The sequence below is a fragment of the Podarcis cretensis genome (assembly GCF_951804945.1).
Source record: "Podarcis cretensis genome assembly, chromosome: 2".
Taxonomy (NCBI): domain Eukaryota; kingdom Metazoa; phylum Chordata; class Lepidosauria; order Squamata; family Lacertidae; genus Podarcis; species Podarcis cretensis.
In genome coordinates, this window is record NC_137171.1 from 33578655 (window position 1) to 33596208 (window position 17554).

At 48.6% G+C, this 17554-nt stretch overlaps 1 protein-coding gene across 3 annotated transcripts in view; it reads right to left on the reverse strand.

Annotated features, from left to right (window-relative positions):
• Nucleotides 1-3690: 3690 nt before the first annotated feature.
• Nucleotides 3691-17554, reverse strand: part of XYLT2 (xylosyltransferase 2) — a 36867-nt gene continuing 23003 nt past the window's right edge. For 2 of the 3 annotated variants that reach the window (XM_079967386.1, XM_079967387.1), the window contains exons 6-11: nt 16431-16647; nt 16128-16304; nt 13631-13893; nt 12145-12340; nt 10574-10907; nt 3691-6514 (exon numbers count right to left, since the gene is read on the reverse strand). In XM_079967386.1, coding sequence (XP_079823512.1) covers nt 6192-6514; nt 10574-10907; nt 12145-12340; nt 13631-13893; nt 16128-16304; nt 16431-16647 — 1510 coding nt within the window. In that variant the 3' untranslated portion in view covers nt 3691-6191. The remainder of the gene's footprint in view (nt 6515-10573; nt 10908-12144; nt 12341-13630; nt 13894-16127; nt 16305-16430; nt 16648-17554) is intronic. The other variant, XM_079967388.1, reaches the window with a different exon arrangement.

The window sequence follows — 17554 nt, forward strand, 5'->3', positions numbered from 1 at the left end:
ATTCTCATCTGTTGCTATACTTCAGATCCTGCAAACGTTTTAACATGTCCAAAACACCGTGAAAGAGGTGGGTGGGAAGTCAACAGATATGAGAGTTGTTCAGATTGCATTTTAAAAGAATTGTATTTTAAAAGAATTTGTAAAAATTGAAAATTTAATAAATATATATTTTAATTAAATTCCCAATCCCTACTTTAGTTAAATCCCTCCTCTCTTTACATTGCTTGTATTAATAAACTTCTTTACAGGGTTGATACAAAGGAATCAATTCAAAACACTCCATAGCATATTAATTCTTAGTATCATTCAGTGTCTGAAGTTAGGGAGCAGCATTGACAGCAGGAACAAACAGTCCGTACTAGTTAACTAACTCTAGTTAATAAGTCATTTGCAGCTTTGGCGGCAGACGAATTCCTCTGAGTTACAACTGAAGACCTCCCACTAGCTGAGAGTTTGGCAGGTGAGTACGCGCTGGGCCTTAACATCTCATAGGTTCTGAAAATGCAGAAGGCTCATTCATCATGCTAAGTGCCTACCCTTGTGTTCAAGTATCGCACTATAATAACCTTTCACTTGACACCTCCCTCACAATGCTGCTTTGCAGAATGTAAAAAGGCTGCTCAAAAGTGACTCTACATGAAGCTCCCTCTGCTGGTTCAACTGTTTATCGAGGGACAGGACCCTTCCCCCTCCAGATGTTTGTTTGCTTTACAGAAGAAGATTCCTTCAAAGGACCTTCTATAGCAGTGTTTCCCCAACTTGGGTCTCCAGCTGCTTTTGGACTACAATTCCCATCATCCCTGACCACTGGCCCTGCTAGCTAGGGATGATGGGAATTCTAGTCCAAAAAAACGAGCTAGAGACCCAAATTTCAGAAACACTGTTCTACAGTGCAAGAAACTTCAACTTGCTTGTGCAGATAAGAAAAGGGCAGTCCAGCAAAGCACAACTGGGAAATTCTTTAGACCTCACCATTATTGGACAAGGTAGAATGACCATTTTTCTAGAACCAGGCCTTTAGAAAGCAACTCTTGCTTGCACACTGAAGGCATGGTGAAGAGATTGCAACACAGCCAGTACACACTTTTCAGCTACGGCAATCATTTGTAATTGTTCTACAGTGGTACCTCGGGTCACATACACTTCAGGTTACAGACTCCACTAACCCAGAAATAGTACCTTGGGTTAAGAACTTTGCTTCAGGATGAGAACAGAAACTGTGCTACGGCGGCACAGCGGCAGCAGGAGTCCCCATTAGCTAAAGTGGTGCTTCAGGTTAAGAACAGTTTCAGCTTATGAACGAACCTCCGGAACGAATTAAGTACTTAACCCGAGGTACCACTGTATTTGTGCCCCTCCCAAAACTGAAATAAAGACCAACAGCATACGTTACTTGAATCAGAAGCAGACTACACCTTTTATGAAGTTCAGTGAATCCTATTGCTGATAACCATATCATCCACGATACCATCAACTCTCCTGTGATACAAAGCAGGGGCCATTGTCTTCTACAGATTTTAGAGTGCTCATCCTCAAACTGTGAAGGATGCTCGCATTTGCAAAGAAGAAATCTTAAGATTCTTACTTCTTGGCACTTGGCAGGTATCAGAGGTCACAGCTTTTGTGTGTGTGTGTGTGTGTGTGTGTGTGTGTGTAAGAGGTTCAGAGCCGGCTCTACTATTAGGCAGGGTAAGGGAGTTATCTCAGGCAGCAGATGCTGGATGACAGAACTACCCTGTGCCACTTAATTTAGCCCGCTGCCTTCAGTGAGTGGAGGATCCTGTCCCCTCACTCATGTTGAACTAAGATTCAGATGCCAATCTCACCAGCTTCCATTTGAATGACAAGGCATTGTCTTTCCTTGCAGTGAGAGCCTTGCAGAGCACGTGAAGGACCAAAATGGCATCAGGTGGTGATAGCCCACCAAAAACCAAGCTTTGGGTCTTTTGCTCACCACCAACACCAGCTGACCAACCTTGATTGAGAGGATTTTTTACTACATTAGCCCCAAAGAATGAAACCAATGTGGTTATATAGGCAGACCTTGTGCAGCAGCTACAGCGTTAAAGAACCCAACAGCTGTGTACTTTTGCATACACAGCAGCTAGAAAAATATGGCCCCAAAGCATAAGCTGGTTTTGTTTAACACTCCCCGCCCGCCCCCCCCCCATTTACCAATAAATGGAAGTAGTCTCCTTGGTGCCGTTATAAAAATCTCTTTGCTGAATGGCTTGGAAAAGTGCCACATTTACTCGATCAGCTCTCATTAGACTCATTAAAAGATGATTATAATATCAGAGCGTGGGCAGCCTCACTTCGCACCCCGGAGTGCAGCAGTGCACAGGTTGGTAATAAAGGGAAATATGGCAAGGTTAATCACGCCTGACAGTGCTATACCAATTTTTGTGCAAAGGGGCCTCTGAACGCTTTGCAAAGATTAATTCATTCAGTTCTTTTGCAAGGCAGGGATAAGGACTTCATACAGTACCTGGCAACGCCGTGATGATGTAGCACACCAGAGACCCCACAGAATTAGTGATGTGGGTATGAATAAAATTTGCAAATATCTTGCATGCACTTTCTCCCCTCATATGTATGTTAGGGCTAGAATTTGTTTATTTATGGTTGTCAATATGATATCGGGCCAAGTTTATCATCTTGTTATTGACATATAAAGCCCTGAAGAACTCCAGATCAGGTTACCCCTTGCCTCATAAATCCCTGCCTGGACACCTAGATCCTTGAAGACCTTCTTAGTAGTGCTGCATGCTCCCAAGGTTTTAAAGCTGATCATCTGAATATGATGTATTATTCTATACTTGTTTCATTACTATAATTTTGTTGATTCTATGCTGTTAACACTCCCATCTTATAAGGCTGTGCTCTGAGCTAGCAAGTTTCACTACAAGGCTTAAAACTTATGGCTGTTTCCCAAACTTGGGTCTCCAGCTGTTTTTGGACTACAATTCCCATCATGCCCAACCACTGGTTCTGCTAGCTAGGGATGATGGGAGTTGTAGTCCAAAAAAAAAAAAAAACAGCTGGGAAACCCTGGTCTAGGGGATTCTACACACACATACACACACACACACACACACACACACCTTTCAAAATTGCAAATGCTCAGGAATCCAATTTGTGCATGCAGAATATAGAATGCAAATTGGACTTGAATCATCTTGGTTGGCATGGTATTTGCTAAAGGAGTTACACGCTCCCAGGTGTGGAACGTGAGTAAATGGTGTACGTGAAGAATTGGCAACAAGAACAGTCAAATACTCCAGCTAGGGAGAGGTCATAGGCAGTAGGAGAAAGGGGAGGAAATCTTGCACAGACTGCATCCCCCCAACTCAATTCTCAGCCACAGTGTTTGCCTGGAGTTCAAAGGGATCAAGTCGGAGGCAGCAACTGGGTTTCCTGCGCCACCAGCTGATGCAAGATGCTGGAGCGCTAAGGCAGCTGACTTTGGCCCCTGGCCTTTTTTCTCCAAACATCTCAGTCTGGTGCTGGCAGACTCTTTTGGTCAGGCCACCCAAGGAACCAATGTTACGTTTCTTGAATGCACCGGAGAAGTGAGTGGCTCCAAGATCAATTGTGATGAGTGATGGGGTGTAAATTCTATTAATCATATCTGTCCAATCTGAAACGAAACGAAAGGCAGCCAGCTGCAAGAATTCACTCTTCACACCGTAGAGATATAGATATATTTGTGTTGCATATTTAAGACAACTTTTAACATAATGCTTCCAACACAAAGCTTTCAGCACTCATTCTTTGGAACAGGTTTCAATTCAAGCCCTGCCTAGTTCACCCCCTTGGCTCAGAACGCACAACACGCTTTATGAGTCCCTTTTCCAGACAAAGGTACCCCAACATCACACTGTATCGCTGGAAACGGAGAAGGTTGTGCCCTGGGTGTAGGGGTGGGCAATGAGCCCTGCTAGGAGCTCAGGCCAAAGAAGAATCTGTGTGCTATGGGTCTGGCAAACCCCACTCACAAAAAAATCTTCCATTTTCAAAGATTCTTTTTAGCACCAGCACAGCTCTTGAAATCAAAGAACTTTTTTTAAAAAACAAACAAACAAACGAACAAACAGAGGTCATTTGTGATCTGCACTTCCAATCCAAGAACAAAATAAAGAAAAGAAGCAGAACGTTTTGAAGAAATGCAGGGAAGTTAACTGCCTTGAAAGGCTCAGACCAAATAACCCCTGAGATCAGAACTTTCCAAACATCTTACTGAGACTATATCAAAACTCTGCACCTCAAGTCCGTTTCGGCCACCTCCTAAAGAGGTTTTCCAGAGGCAGCATCAACAGCTCCTCATCATGTCAAGTCGTCTGTGTGTTCTTTCTGATATGGCACACTTAAAACAAAACAAAAGAGAGAGAGATGGTGTGTGTGTGTGTGTGTGTGTGTGTGTGTGTGTGAGAGAGAGAGAGAGAGAGAGAGAGAGAGAGAGAGAGAGAGAGACTCTCCAAAGCAGACTATTTTGTCTTAACACTTCTATTTCAACAGCAACCATTAAGGGGTCCCAGACATTGGTGTCCCCAGTTCAACTGGGGGTGGTTTACTCAGGAACTGGGATATGGTTGAAAGATCAGATCAGGATAAGAAATAAGACTGGACATCAGACAACATTCAGTACAGAATTAAGGTCACTCCCTGTGCATGGGAACACTGTTTTTGGCTGGGAAGTATACAGCTTCAGAGGGCTAAATTAGCCATTCAAAGTAGGTGTAGGTTGTGTGTGTGTGTGTGTGTGTGTGTGTGTGTGTGTGTGTGGTCACAAACGATGCTGCCTGATTTGACAATGTTAAAAAAAAAGGAAAGGGGGGAAAATCCACATTAAACAGTTGACACACTGGGGGAGGGAGAGGATGTAGGTCAGAGTTGACTATCCATTCTGGCAGTGGTACCAGGGGTAACAAATATCCAGAGACAAGAAAATTCATTCAGAAAACAAATGAAGGGATTTCCTGCCTTGCATCAGATGTCAAGACAACCTTGACTTTATAATAAACCTTAATAAACCTGGCTTAATAAGGCCCTTTGGATGGGACAGGCTGGGCCATTTAGCTAGCTCTGCAATGTGCCACCAAGACGCAAAACACAGCCAGATTTCAAGCCAAAGGGAGAAGGGGAATAGGGAAGGTAGATGGCAAGGCTTGAGAATGAGGCAATGTACAATGGGGTACTGGCAGGTGGTGGTTTGGCACAGTGGGCAGCTCCATTCAGGGGGAGCCTTGGCACGGCTGCCAGAGGGGACAAATCCCTTCCTTGCTTCCAACCAGGAGGGTAGGCAGCTCTGAGCTGCAAAAAATAAAAATGAAAATGAAAAAATAAAAAGAGAGAAGCTCTCTCCAACGTCAGCAGCAAGATCTAAGCTCCTAGCACTGCTAGGAGGGAAACACAAATGTTCCACCCTCTCCTCACCCCTACCGGAATCAGCAAGGAGGACAAAAATCATGTTACAGTGTAAGAAGAAGACAATGGGAACACTGAAATGCTCCCCACCCCACCTCTAGAGGCAGAGGGGCAGGATGACCGCCGTCGCTATTGCACTTTCGTCTCATATATACATAACACATTTGTAAAAAAATAAGAACTAAAAGGATGGGTTTGGGAGATGAGAAACAGGTCTGCCAAGCCAGGCACAGCTGCTCAGAAGACACAGACCCGGTTAAAGTGACGGCCTGGTTGCCTGCATTCCCCCATCTACCCCCATCTGGCCATTTCCCAGAATCCTCTGCCAGCAACCATTTGGGAACAAAGAGTCCTGGATCTTGCAGAGCATCACCCAGAGGTGAGGAGGGCACGCCGGCTCAGGTGCGCTGCAGCCAGGAAGCTGAGAGCTCACCTGCCAGACTAGAAAGAGAGCTTCCAATGCTCGGGACTCGTGTAAATACAGGTAGCCCCTCCCCTATCCGCTTCACCGTCTCTCCAGCCAATCCTGAGAACGGGTGGGCGGGGCCTATGCCTCCACACCACCTTTGCGCTGCCGACAGCCAATAAGAGTTTCCTGCTCTGCTGGAGAAGATCCCGTTCACGTGAGGATGGTACATTTTCAAAGGATGACGAAGTCTCGAGCATTTGCCCTGCGGAGAGGAGGGGGCCTGTGCGCCCAACCCCACACCCTGCCACGAGGGGATGCTTCCTTGATCCCAACAATGTGCTGCCGGCGGCCCCTGCTACCTCAGCCGCCCGTTGGGCTTGATGGCCCCCAGTTCTGACTTGGGGTCTGGGGAAAGCGAGCTCCAGGAGGTTTTGCTACAGAGCTCCAGGGTGGAGCAGCTGGAGGGGCTTGCCACGCAGAGGGCAGCCACCGACCAGAAGCTGCCGATGCTGCTGTCTGTCCAGTTCTCAAGAGCCTTGCCAATGAGCTGCGTGTGCCGGTGGGAGGCTCGTCCTGTTTCGTCCAAGCGGGGGAGGCTCAAGATCCCAGCCAGGCCCTGGAAGTTCTGCTCCATGTACTCATTTCGAGGAGGTCCAGCGTGAAGCCACTTGCCATCATCTGGGACGGAACACAACAGGGAAAGGCAGTTAGCTGGGGGCACACACAGGCCCAAGTGCACCGCAAATCCCTCCAACGAAGCAGGCTTTGGGCTAACCTTTTCTCTAGGTCAGGTGTGGGGAACCAGGTGTTGCTCCAGCATGACCAACGGCCAACGATGATGGGACTTTTGGTCAAGCAACATCTGGAGGGCAAAAGGTTCCCCATACCTGCTCTAGGCTCATAATAATACATTACAGTGGTACCTCGGGTTACATACACTTCAGGTTACAGACTCTGCTAACCCAGAAATAGTACCTTGGGTTAAGAACTTTGCTTCAGGATGAGAACAGAGATTGTGCTCCAGCGGCGCAGCAGCAGCGGGAAGCCCCATTAGCTACAGTGGTGCTTCAAGTTAAGAACAGTTTCAGGTTAAGAACGGACCTCCAGAACGAATTAAGTACGTAACCAGAGGTACCACTGTAATTTATTATCATTGGTTTTTTATTTTAGGGAATCCAGTGCTGGTCCTACTCAGGAGCAGATGCACACTGAAAATAATGAACCAAGTTAGTCACATCCATTAACTTCAGTGGATTTCCCCACCTCCACCACCAACTAGGACTAGCCCTGGATACCACCTGGCCTGATTAATTACTATTACTGCATTGGTTTACATACAGCGTTAACGCCAAAACATGTTTCTGAGCAGTTTCCTAGTTTAAAAACAATTGCACGGTTATTAAAGTACAAACACCCAAAATTAAACGATCCCATTGAAACAGCACAGTGCTTAAAAACGGGAGTCCTGGCTCAAGAGATCAAGGGAATGCTAAACTGGAGCCTCTTCAGGAGCAAGTCAATAAAAAAGGGGGCCTGCCATATTTCTGATCCATTCCGCATCCTCAACACTGGTGGGCAGTGAGGCAGGTAGCTAGGCCAGGCACAGGCAAACTTGTCCCTCCAGATGTCTTGGGGCTACAACTCCCATCATCCCTGACCACTGGTCCTGTTAGCTAGGAATGATGGGATTTGTAGTCCCAAAACATCTGGAGGGCCAAGTCTGCCTATGCCTGAGCTAGGCAGTGCTGCAGGTGCTCACAGCATGACTTCAGGTGGGAGCAGCCAGAGAGAGGTGGTCACTGCTCACAGGTGCAGAACGGATGCTTGTCCCTCATGCCATTGGCAACTAGGAGGGCCACCCATTTAGCAGCTAGGTACCTGGCGCTGTGGGTTAAAGCCTCAGCGCCTAGGGCTTGCCGATCGAAAGGTCAGCGGTTCGAATCCCTGCGGCGGGGTGCGCTCCCGCTGCTCGGTCCCAGCGCCTGCCAACCTAGCAGTTCGAAAGCACCTCCGGGTGCAAGTAGATAAATAGGGACCGCTTACCAGCGGGAAGGTAAACGGCGTTTCCGTGTGCGGCTCTGCCTCGCCAGAGCAGCGATGTCACGCTGGCCACGTGACCCGGAAGTGTCTCCGGACAGCGCTGGCCCCCGGCCTCTTAAGTGAGATGGGCGCACAACCCCAGAGTCTGTCAAGACTAGCCCGTATGGGCAGGGGTACCTTTACCTTTTACCTGCATGGTGCTCTCTGTGGGGAGCCTGCGGCCCCCGGCTACCTCCTGGAAAAGAAAGGTAAAGTCGGGGACGCCTTTCGCCACAACTTGGCAGCCACCCAGTGAACCACAGCACCGGCCACCACTGATGTTCGGTTCCTGCTCTTGCCGGCTCCTTATTGAGGAAAAGCAAACAGTGCTGCTTGCCTTAGCTGGCAGACTGCTGACCGCTTTCTCCCTAACCGAACTGGATTATGGCACTGAGGGGCTAGCCTTCTGACCCCTGGGCAAGATCCAGTGGTACCTTGGGTTACATATGCTTCAGGTTACATACGCTTCAGGTTACAGACTCTGCTAACCCAGAGATAGTACCTCGGGTTAAGAACTTTGCTTCAGGTTGAGAACAGAAATCATGCTCCGGCGGCGCGGTGCAGCAGGACGCCCCATTAGCTAAAGTGGTGCTTCAGTTTAAGAACAGTTTCAGGTTAAGAATGGACCCCTGGAACGAATTAAGTACTTAACCCGAGGTACCACTGTATAGCCTGTCTCTAGGTGGGACAGGCCACCAAGGCCAGAAAAAGCAAGGAAAGAAAATCAGCATTAAGTTGCATTGCCCCTCCCTCCAGTGTGGTGTAGTGGTTAAGAGCGGTAGTCTCGTAATCTGGGGAACCGGGTTCGCGTCTCCGCTCCTCCACATGCAGCTGCTGGGTGACCTTGGGCCAGTCACACTTCTCTGAAGTCTCTCAGCCCCACTCACCTCACAGAGTGTTTGTTGTGGGGGAGGAAGGGAAAGGAGATTGTTAGCCGCTTTGAGACTCCTTAAAGGGAGTGAAAGGCGGGATATCAAATCCAAACTCTTCTTCTTCCCTCATTTGCCTCCACTGAACTGCTTCACTTTCTGTCTGTCTTCTAATTGGACAGGAAGGAGTCAGGAAGAACGGTGAAGCAGCAAAGCCGATGGCAAGGCAGAAGCAACCAAAGCTGCCTTGAAGCTGAGCACAGAAGCAGTGCAACGCCATCACTTCTTACAGGAAGCTGGCCTGCCTTACTTGTTGCAGTTGCAACAAACAGAAGGTTGGTCTGCCTACCGCCGTGGGCAGGGGGTGCACTGTATCTTGGGTGGGACAGTAGCAGTGGCAGCTGCCCTACACTTTGCCTGGTCTCTCAGACCAGCAGTCAGGTGGTGGTGGGCGAACCGGCTTGCCTGCCTTGTCCCCCTCTGCTGGTGGAGAGGGAAGGAAGGGCTCAGCTCACCTCCAGCTGAGCCACGTTTTGTGTGCATGTTTCCTTGCTTAAGAAAGCTCCTGTGTTGCTAGAGCCACTGCCACTTGCACACAGTCTAACTGCTCACTCTCCCGACTCAAGTGGCTTCCTTTCCCCCCTCTTGACAAGGAGCACAATGGGATCCATGGGTTCTCCCCCCTCCTTTTGCCTCACCAATTCCCTTCCTCCAGTGCCTGCTGCTCTACCCTTCCACCAGCCTCCCACGTTTTCGCTACTCGCCTCAGCGTGTTGCGCTGAGAGAGAACGTTCCCTGGCAGCCTCTTCCTTTTCCCCAAATTGTTTACCCCCTCCCCGACTCCCCAGCCAGCAATTGTGGTGGATAACAGAGAGCTGATTTCCTGAAATCCCGGGGGTGCCGAGTTGCTTGCTTAAAATACAAAAGAAGGCCCTGACTTCCTTCTCCCTTTGTTCCATATACATACTTTTCAATAAAACCCTGTGCAAGCTCACTCAAAAAGCAGCATGCAGCATGGGTAGGCTCAGGCTGTGCAAGTAATTCCACAGAGGCACATGCAGCAAAAATAAAGGGATGAGAGAGGTGCCAGAGTGTGCATAAGCTGTTAAGATATGCTGTATACCTCATGTCTGGACCACCACCTCAGTTCATTGGCTTTTAGGGGGCCAAGCTGTCCATCCTACAGGAAATGGAGGCAGCCATCACAGGCTCTACTAACATTCCCCTAAAACCAAACTGTGCATGTTCAGAGGTACCATGCACAATGACTTTTGGGTGGTGGGAGGTACCCCTGGCTGTTCTTGCCACTGTCACGTGTCACCCCTTCACTGAAATTCTAGGGCTGCAATCCTATTAATGCTTACTTGGGAGTAAGTTTCCTCAAAAGACTTTCAAATAAATGTGCTTTAGGACTGCACTGCAGAACCCTTTGACCAGGTTCAGGTTTGTGCAGTGCATATTACCCCGTGCTGCAGAGATTTAAAATCACAAGTATAAATGTGAGAAGGCTGATTGAGAACCACCTCAAGAGGACACGGAGAGCGCAACTGCAGACTGGCCCAAAGAAAAGAACCGTGAAGTCAAAACCGTCTTCTGACGGCCTACACGAATATTATGTTTTTTGTGCACTGCCACAAATGCAATGCTTGAATGAGACAAGTGTGGATTTAGAAACAGGAGTATCACACAGGGACACTCAGCACAAAGCTAGCATGGGCTGGAGTGTATGCTTTTGTTTGGGAACTGCAAAGCAACAGTTCCCTCCCCCCCCCTTAGCTCCCCCCCTCACCTTTCCTGAGAGGCTGCTTGCGGTTGAAGGTCTGTGGGACAACCAGGAACTGGCTCTCACCCAGGGGCTCCCAGAACTGGAGGAGTCGGATGGTCCACACACCTGGGCGAAGAGGCCGGTTGAGGGGAGGCTTGTACTGCGTGAATTCTGCCTCTGCATCCACTGCAATGTCGTAGGAGGTGGCAATGACATAGGTGGGGTCAATCCAAACGACGGTGGCTGTGAGGTTGGGGCCCCGGGCCCATTTCTGCATGGCCACCGGCTCATCAAAAGGTCCAATCAAGCCACCAAAATTGCGGAAGATCCTCTCTTTTGGGTCCCACTCGGTACCTACCTGCGGGAGGGAAGGAGAGGAACACTCAGAATGGGAAACACCACATACACACTATGGGATAATTAATAAACTCGTTTTTCATCATGCTATGGTAGACTCTACAACAGCCAGATATAACACTTAGAACCTGCCCAAAAGCGAGGGCTTGGGCCAACAATGGTTGTACAGTAGACGTTCAGGTTGTGAACGTGATCCATGCAGGATGCACTTTTGCAACCCGCAGCATTCACAACCCGCAGCGGCGCAACTGCACACGCACGGGTTGCGATTCGGTGCTTCTGTGCATGCACAAAGTGTGATTTAGCGCCTCTGCACATGCGTGTCCGCCGAAACCCGGAAGTAACCCATTCCAGTACTTCTGGGTTTCGGAGGGTCCGTAACCTGAAAAAACGCAACCTGAAGCACCTTGTAACCCAAGGTATGACTGTACTAAGAAGTTTACAACAGACCAAAAGACACTGGAATATTTTCCAGAAATGGGCAACCAAAACAATCAAAGGGGTGCAAGAACTTCCCTATGAGGAAAGCTTACAATATTTGTATCTTTTGTTGTTGCTGTTGTTCTGAGAAGAGGGTGTGTGTGTGTGTGTGTGTGTGTGTGTGTGTGTGTAACATTAATTTTTTCAAAGCATTTTCTGTGTGCCGCTTTTATCCATCTGCACAACTGCAGCAGAAAGACACTCACAGAAGAAATTAGTGTGACTGACTGTTGCTTCCTGTGAGGAAGGAAGATGAGGGAGGGACCCAGAGGACGAGAGGGGCAGCCCATCTTATTATCACCTCTTGTGCTGATTTGATTAAGCTGCCTTTCCTATCTATGACTTTTTAGAAGTCTGACTGTTGCAGTTGAACCTCTGTATATATTAAAGGTGTATAAAATTATACAGGGTATAGAGAAAGCAGACAGAGTAAAGTTTTTCCTTTCTCTCTTATAATACTAGAACTCAAGGGCATCCAATGGAAGTTGACTGTTGGTAAATTACTGGACGAGGCTGCAACCTTTTGAAGAAAGGACTTCCCCTATAATGAACGACCTGAAGCTGCTGCAAACCCTGAGGCTACAGTGCACTCTGGCGCTTACTCAGCAGAATCAACCCACCCATGGTCTCGGCCTACCCTTCTTTTTTAAGACTGGAATGTTCCCGAGACAGAAACTAACTTCTTTTTTGTATCTCCCCATCTTCAAGTTGACAGTTTTGAGCCAGGAAGGACCACCAACAGGAAGCAGGAAGCCTACCTCAAGGTTCTGCAGACGGTTGGCCTGCCTGCTGCGGCCTGCTAGCTTGAGAGTCCCTCGGGGCATCACCCACATTTCCAGAGACTCCACCTGCTGCGACACAGGGTTTTGTACTTCCTGAGTCACCAAGTAGCCCTGGAAATGGTCATCGTAGAAGTACAGGTGCACACTGGACGGGAAGCCCTGTGGCTCAAACCTAGAGAGAGGAAGCAAAGAAGAGCAAGCTAACATTTGCATTTCGAGGTAAAGTGGCAAACCTCCAAGTCTGCAGGCCTAATTTGGACAACACTGCTTCCCCATTTGGTACACACTTCCTGATTTGTAGTTCTGTTTCTTAACCCGTCTGCTCCCCTGGCTCTCAAAACAGCCATAGTAACTACTCAGAGTCAGAAGACACAGACACTAGTCCTACACCTTTTAATCCAGGAGAACTATCAGACTGATCCTGTTTTCCTGCAGGCCATCAGCTGATGAGACCTTACCTGTCCCCTTGTGCCTCTCACTTCCCTGGACACCCACTGTATTGATGATCTGTCTAACTCATAAACATATGATCTGTCTAACTCAGTACTGTCTATTTTCATTGCCCTTCTCCAGTCATACTTGTCATGGAATTCTACTCAATACTGATCCAGAGTAGATTCCAATGTATAGTTAGCAGAGTAAAACTTAAAACACGTTGCAGGATTCCCAAAAAAGTAGACCAGAGGCAATTATATTTCATCCAGCAGAGCTTTACTGCTTCTGAAGGCAAATGAGCATAATAGTCATAAATCCAATACATTCAGGATTGGCACTGTCCATAAGAAATTCAGTTGCTGCAAACTTACAGAAACTTATAATAAGTCTAAACCTTAACACTAAGCATACACAACACCACACCAGAAGGGAAAGAGATAGAAAGAGAAGGGTGGAACTCAGGCTCCTTCTGGCCTCTTTTTATAGTCAGCATGACCTTGGCAGAAGAGATAACAGAACCAGTTTAAGCCAGCTGCACTCAGCTTCTCTGAAGGTATAACCCAAACTCCAGGAACCTTCTGCTTGCTTCTTTCACACAGAGAAGCTTCCAGAACCCTCCTGAATTAAGAATAGGAAATATCTCTGCACATCAGATCAATACTTTCTGTAAATGCAAACTGACAATACTACCCTGAGGACCTTTTGAAAGGAGATACCAGGGCTTGAACCTTCGGGTTTCCTGCTTGCTCCTGCTATCTAGTCCAGCAACCTGTTCTTACAGTGGCTCTAGCCACTGTAGGCACGCTCACCACTTGCAATTCCCAACAACTGGCCTTCAGAGACATACTGCCGTTGATGTTTGGCCCACCTCCAAAGGCGCAGAGTGCCACATGCTGCTGTGGGAGCAGAGAGTCAAGCCAAGAAGAAGGTGGCCCAGGAATCTGCAGACAAAAGCTCTCCTAACTGGCCACAGAATGTAAGTCCCTACTATTATTATTATTATCCTCAGTCAATTGACCCAAATTACCTGCAAAGCTTCTCCTCTTTCTGTGCCTGCGCAGATGTCACTTTCCGCAGCCCCAGCCTGGAGAAGGATGTGTACACAGTCAGGGTGACGTCGCTGAGCCCACTCAGCCCATCCACACGGTCATAGACACTCTCCCAATAGGCCTTGAGGGCTGGTGTGTTAGGTGGGTAGTTACCGTAGAGATGCGAGTCCAAGATCTCCAGCACCTCCTGGTTGATCGTGGATTCGAACTTCCTGGCAAAGAAGGTGGGTCTGGAGATTTGCTGAAAAGACACACAGACATTGTGAGGAGGAGGGTGTGTGTTTTACAACATGATTCAGGCTCAAATCTGCAATGTGCAGATGCTAGAAATAAGACTACGAGGAGAGGACAATGGGGGGGGGGAGAAGCGGAGGAAATCTAACCAAATAAATCTCCTTTACTTGACCCTCACACAAAGATTCCATGTGAAAGGTGGCGGTGAATACAAAATCCATACCCCTGTACCCTATCGCTGATACAATTTGGGTTTCTAGGAACCCTGCCAGGTTGCAGAATTCTGTCTTCTTTTTTTTTGAAGAGTGGGTGATTGGGCAAAATGTTTAAGAAGCCCTTTTAAAGAGGTGGTGGGGAGTCAGTCTTCAATGTGCTGCTGTTGCTGCATAACCCAAGACTGCATCTGGATCTGAGCCTTCAGAGATTTAGGTCAGTAGGTACACCCACGAGGTCCTAACTCCTGCTTGAACCTGTTAACCGCAAAGACCGCAAGTTCCAGGGTCCTACCAGGAAGCAGTCTTTGTAAAACAGCTATAGAAACTGACTTCAATTAACATTTTCAGCCAGGAGGCACAACCCCGAAGTCATTGTTAACCCCACGACCTCACCTTTCACTTTGCTTATTCAGGTCGCTGCTGCACCAGTTCGGCTCGTAGGCTCTGAACAGGCCCATCAGAAGGGAGCCAAACTTGCAGGGTCAGTTTTTGAGACACTCAACAGGAGCATCGTGTTACGGTAAGGTCACCAGAGATTAATTCTGCCTCTGATGTTGGATGCTGGTCAAGGCCTCTGAACTTGTGTAATCCACTCTCACATTTAAATTCTGTGCCACCCCCTTCTCCTTGTGCCCCTGCACTAGCTTCCTCTCATACTTCATGCCAATTACAAGGTTCAAGTCCTCAGCATGAAAGCTCTCCACCTGCCCGCACATGCCCTTCATTCCCCTCAAGCTCACTTTCTGTCACTCTCAATGTTTCCTTCCCCACCCCCACCTCTCTTTAAATAACCATCTACCATGCCGCTCCCTGTGCTTGCAGCAACCCTCCACAATTTAGCCCCTCTCCTTTTTCGCTTTTAAAAAACCAAACCACCCAAAGTTTCACCTTCCCATCTCAATTAGATGCTCTCTTCACCATGCACTGTCAGTCTTGGCTCCAGAGATTGCATTCCAATGGTAGGCAGGGCCAGAGGCAAAAAGGGGTGCTAGAAAGGGGCTCGCATGCAGCATTCGAAATTATTGGTCACTTCTGACCAAGTGAAGATGCCCAGGTGCCAGGATAATGCCCGAGGTCTCCATCATCTGGAGGTGAATATCTTAGGTTCCTTGGATCTTGGATTGTTTTCACACACTAGCAACAGATCCTGCAGAATTTTGTCCATTATATTTTATCTGCACAGTCAGAACGAATTTTAGGAACCAAAAAGTCATATTGAAAAATATGACTTTCCAGCCGCCTGGGCCCCCCAAATGGCAACTCTGCACTCTGTTTTGGTGACTGTAACCTTGGTTAAAGGAGCCATTTGGCACCTAGCTTATATATCTGCGTTTCTAACACCGTTCGCAGGCCAACTGGAGGGGTGTGGTCGGCCAAGTTAGGACCGCAGTGCTGCTACAAGCACTCTAGATGAGAGCTGTGTCCTCTCTACAGCACCCGATACAACAGTGGCAGTAAGCAGCACCACTTTAGAAGTACTAATTCAGAGCAACCAGTACAATGAAGCCCATGGATGGGAGAGAAGCTGAGTTACTTTGATTACTACTGAAGAGGAATAAAAGGTAAAGGTAAAGGGATCCCTGACCATTAGGTCCAGTCGTGGCCGACTCTGGGGTTGCGGCGCTCATCTCGCTTTATTGGCCAAGGGAGCCGGCGTACAGCTTCCAGGTCATGTGGCCAGCATGACTAAGCTGCTTCTGGCGAACCAGAGCAGCGCACGGAAACGCAGTTTACCTTCCCGCCAGAGCAGTACCTATTTATCTACTTGCACTTTTGATATGCTTTCGAACTGCTAGGTTGGCAGGAGCAGGGACCAAGCAACGGGCGCTCACCCTGTCGCGGGGATTCAAACCGCCAACCTTCTTGATCAGCAAGTCCTAGGCTCTGTGGTTTAACCCACAGCACCACCCGCATCCCAGAAGAGGAATAGGGGAGACAAATCAACTCTTGAGAGCAGGAGTGAAACCTAATTGCAGGAGAAAGAGAGGGAGGGAGGGAGGGAGAAAAGGGGGAACGCTTGGGGCACCTGTAGCCGCAGGAAGTCCTGTGGCTTGAAGTCATTCGGGGAGCAGCCGCACCAGTCCACTATGTGTTTATACTGGCATTTGCAGCCCAGCTTGCGGTTCCAGTTTGTCACCCGGAGGTTGTTGTCTACAAGGGTCTCACAGGCGTGGCTGTTCTCCAGGACAGTGTGGAAGAAGGACTGTAAACAGAGAGAGAGAGAAGAGGGAAGGAAGGAGGAAGAAGAACCACAGTGAGCAACATGGCAACCCCCCTCAACACCAAACTAACTGGGGAGGAACACGATTGGAGATGCCAGCCAACCCACCTCCGCTGGGAGAAGCGTGTAGGTGTAGAACTGCCGTAGCTGGGAGACCAGCCGGTCACTGGTATAGACCACGTATTCCACAAAGCTTCGAGTGAGGGCGAACCAATCCGAGCCGCCGTCCACCACGATGCCCTCTGGGATCTGCCGTTCGCCCAGCCGCCACATGTGAGAGTCGCATTCGTGGAAAAGTCTGTCTAGGCCCTGCTTCTTGATGAACCTGTGCAGGGATGAATGCCTCAGATTCACTAGAAAGCAACGTGGAGTTTTCTGCATTAAGATCAGAGCAAGAAGGGTTCTGTAGAATGCTATACTCTTAACTCCGGGTTCCACAGCCAGGAAACTCCAAACATTCTGCATAATTACATTTGCTTTGCTTAATTCATCACTAGCAGCGCTTTTCATCAAGTAACAGCCTCTTTGGTTTTCTGGAGAGACATCAGCCTGGCTCTGGTCATCTACTATATCAGAGGTTTTCAACCACGGCTCCCTTGACCAACTACATACTTTCTTTGGCACCCCTGTGGGGCTCAGGAGCCCAATTATGTCGCCCCTTGCCTGCAGAACCAGCAGCCCTTCACCCTTTTTCGAACACCCTCCCTTGTGGAGTGTTCTTCTCTTCTCCCCTCTCCTTGGGAGTCCTCTAGGCAGCAGCCCCTGGTCTCTGAGCTTCTCCCCCTCCCTGCCCCAAAGAGAGGTGCCTCCTCACACTGCCCCACAGCAGTCTGGGAAGCACCCCATGGCCAGCCCCAGAGGCACCATTTGTTTGCAGAGCTTGTCACCAGGGCTGCAGCAACAAACAGCTAGGCAAGTCTTTGGGAGGCAGAGACGTGAGATGGCATCAGAGAAGGGAGGGAAGGAGAGAGGGACAGAAGCCAGTGTTGCTTGTGGCACCCCTGACTACCATTTCAAGGCACCCCAGGGTGCCATGGCACATTGGTTGAAAACCACTGTACTAGATCATTGGTGGGGAACTTCCTTCCTGGGACTACAACTCCAGTCTCCCTTGACCTTTGCTCAAGCTCTGGCCTACCTCTTAGTGCAAACAGAAGCCATTGAGCCTGAGCTTCCACCCACCATGAACCACCATTGGCAGGATTGGCAGCAAGGGCAGCAGATATGCCCGA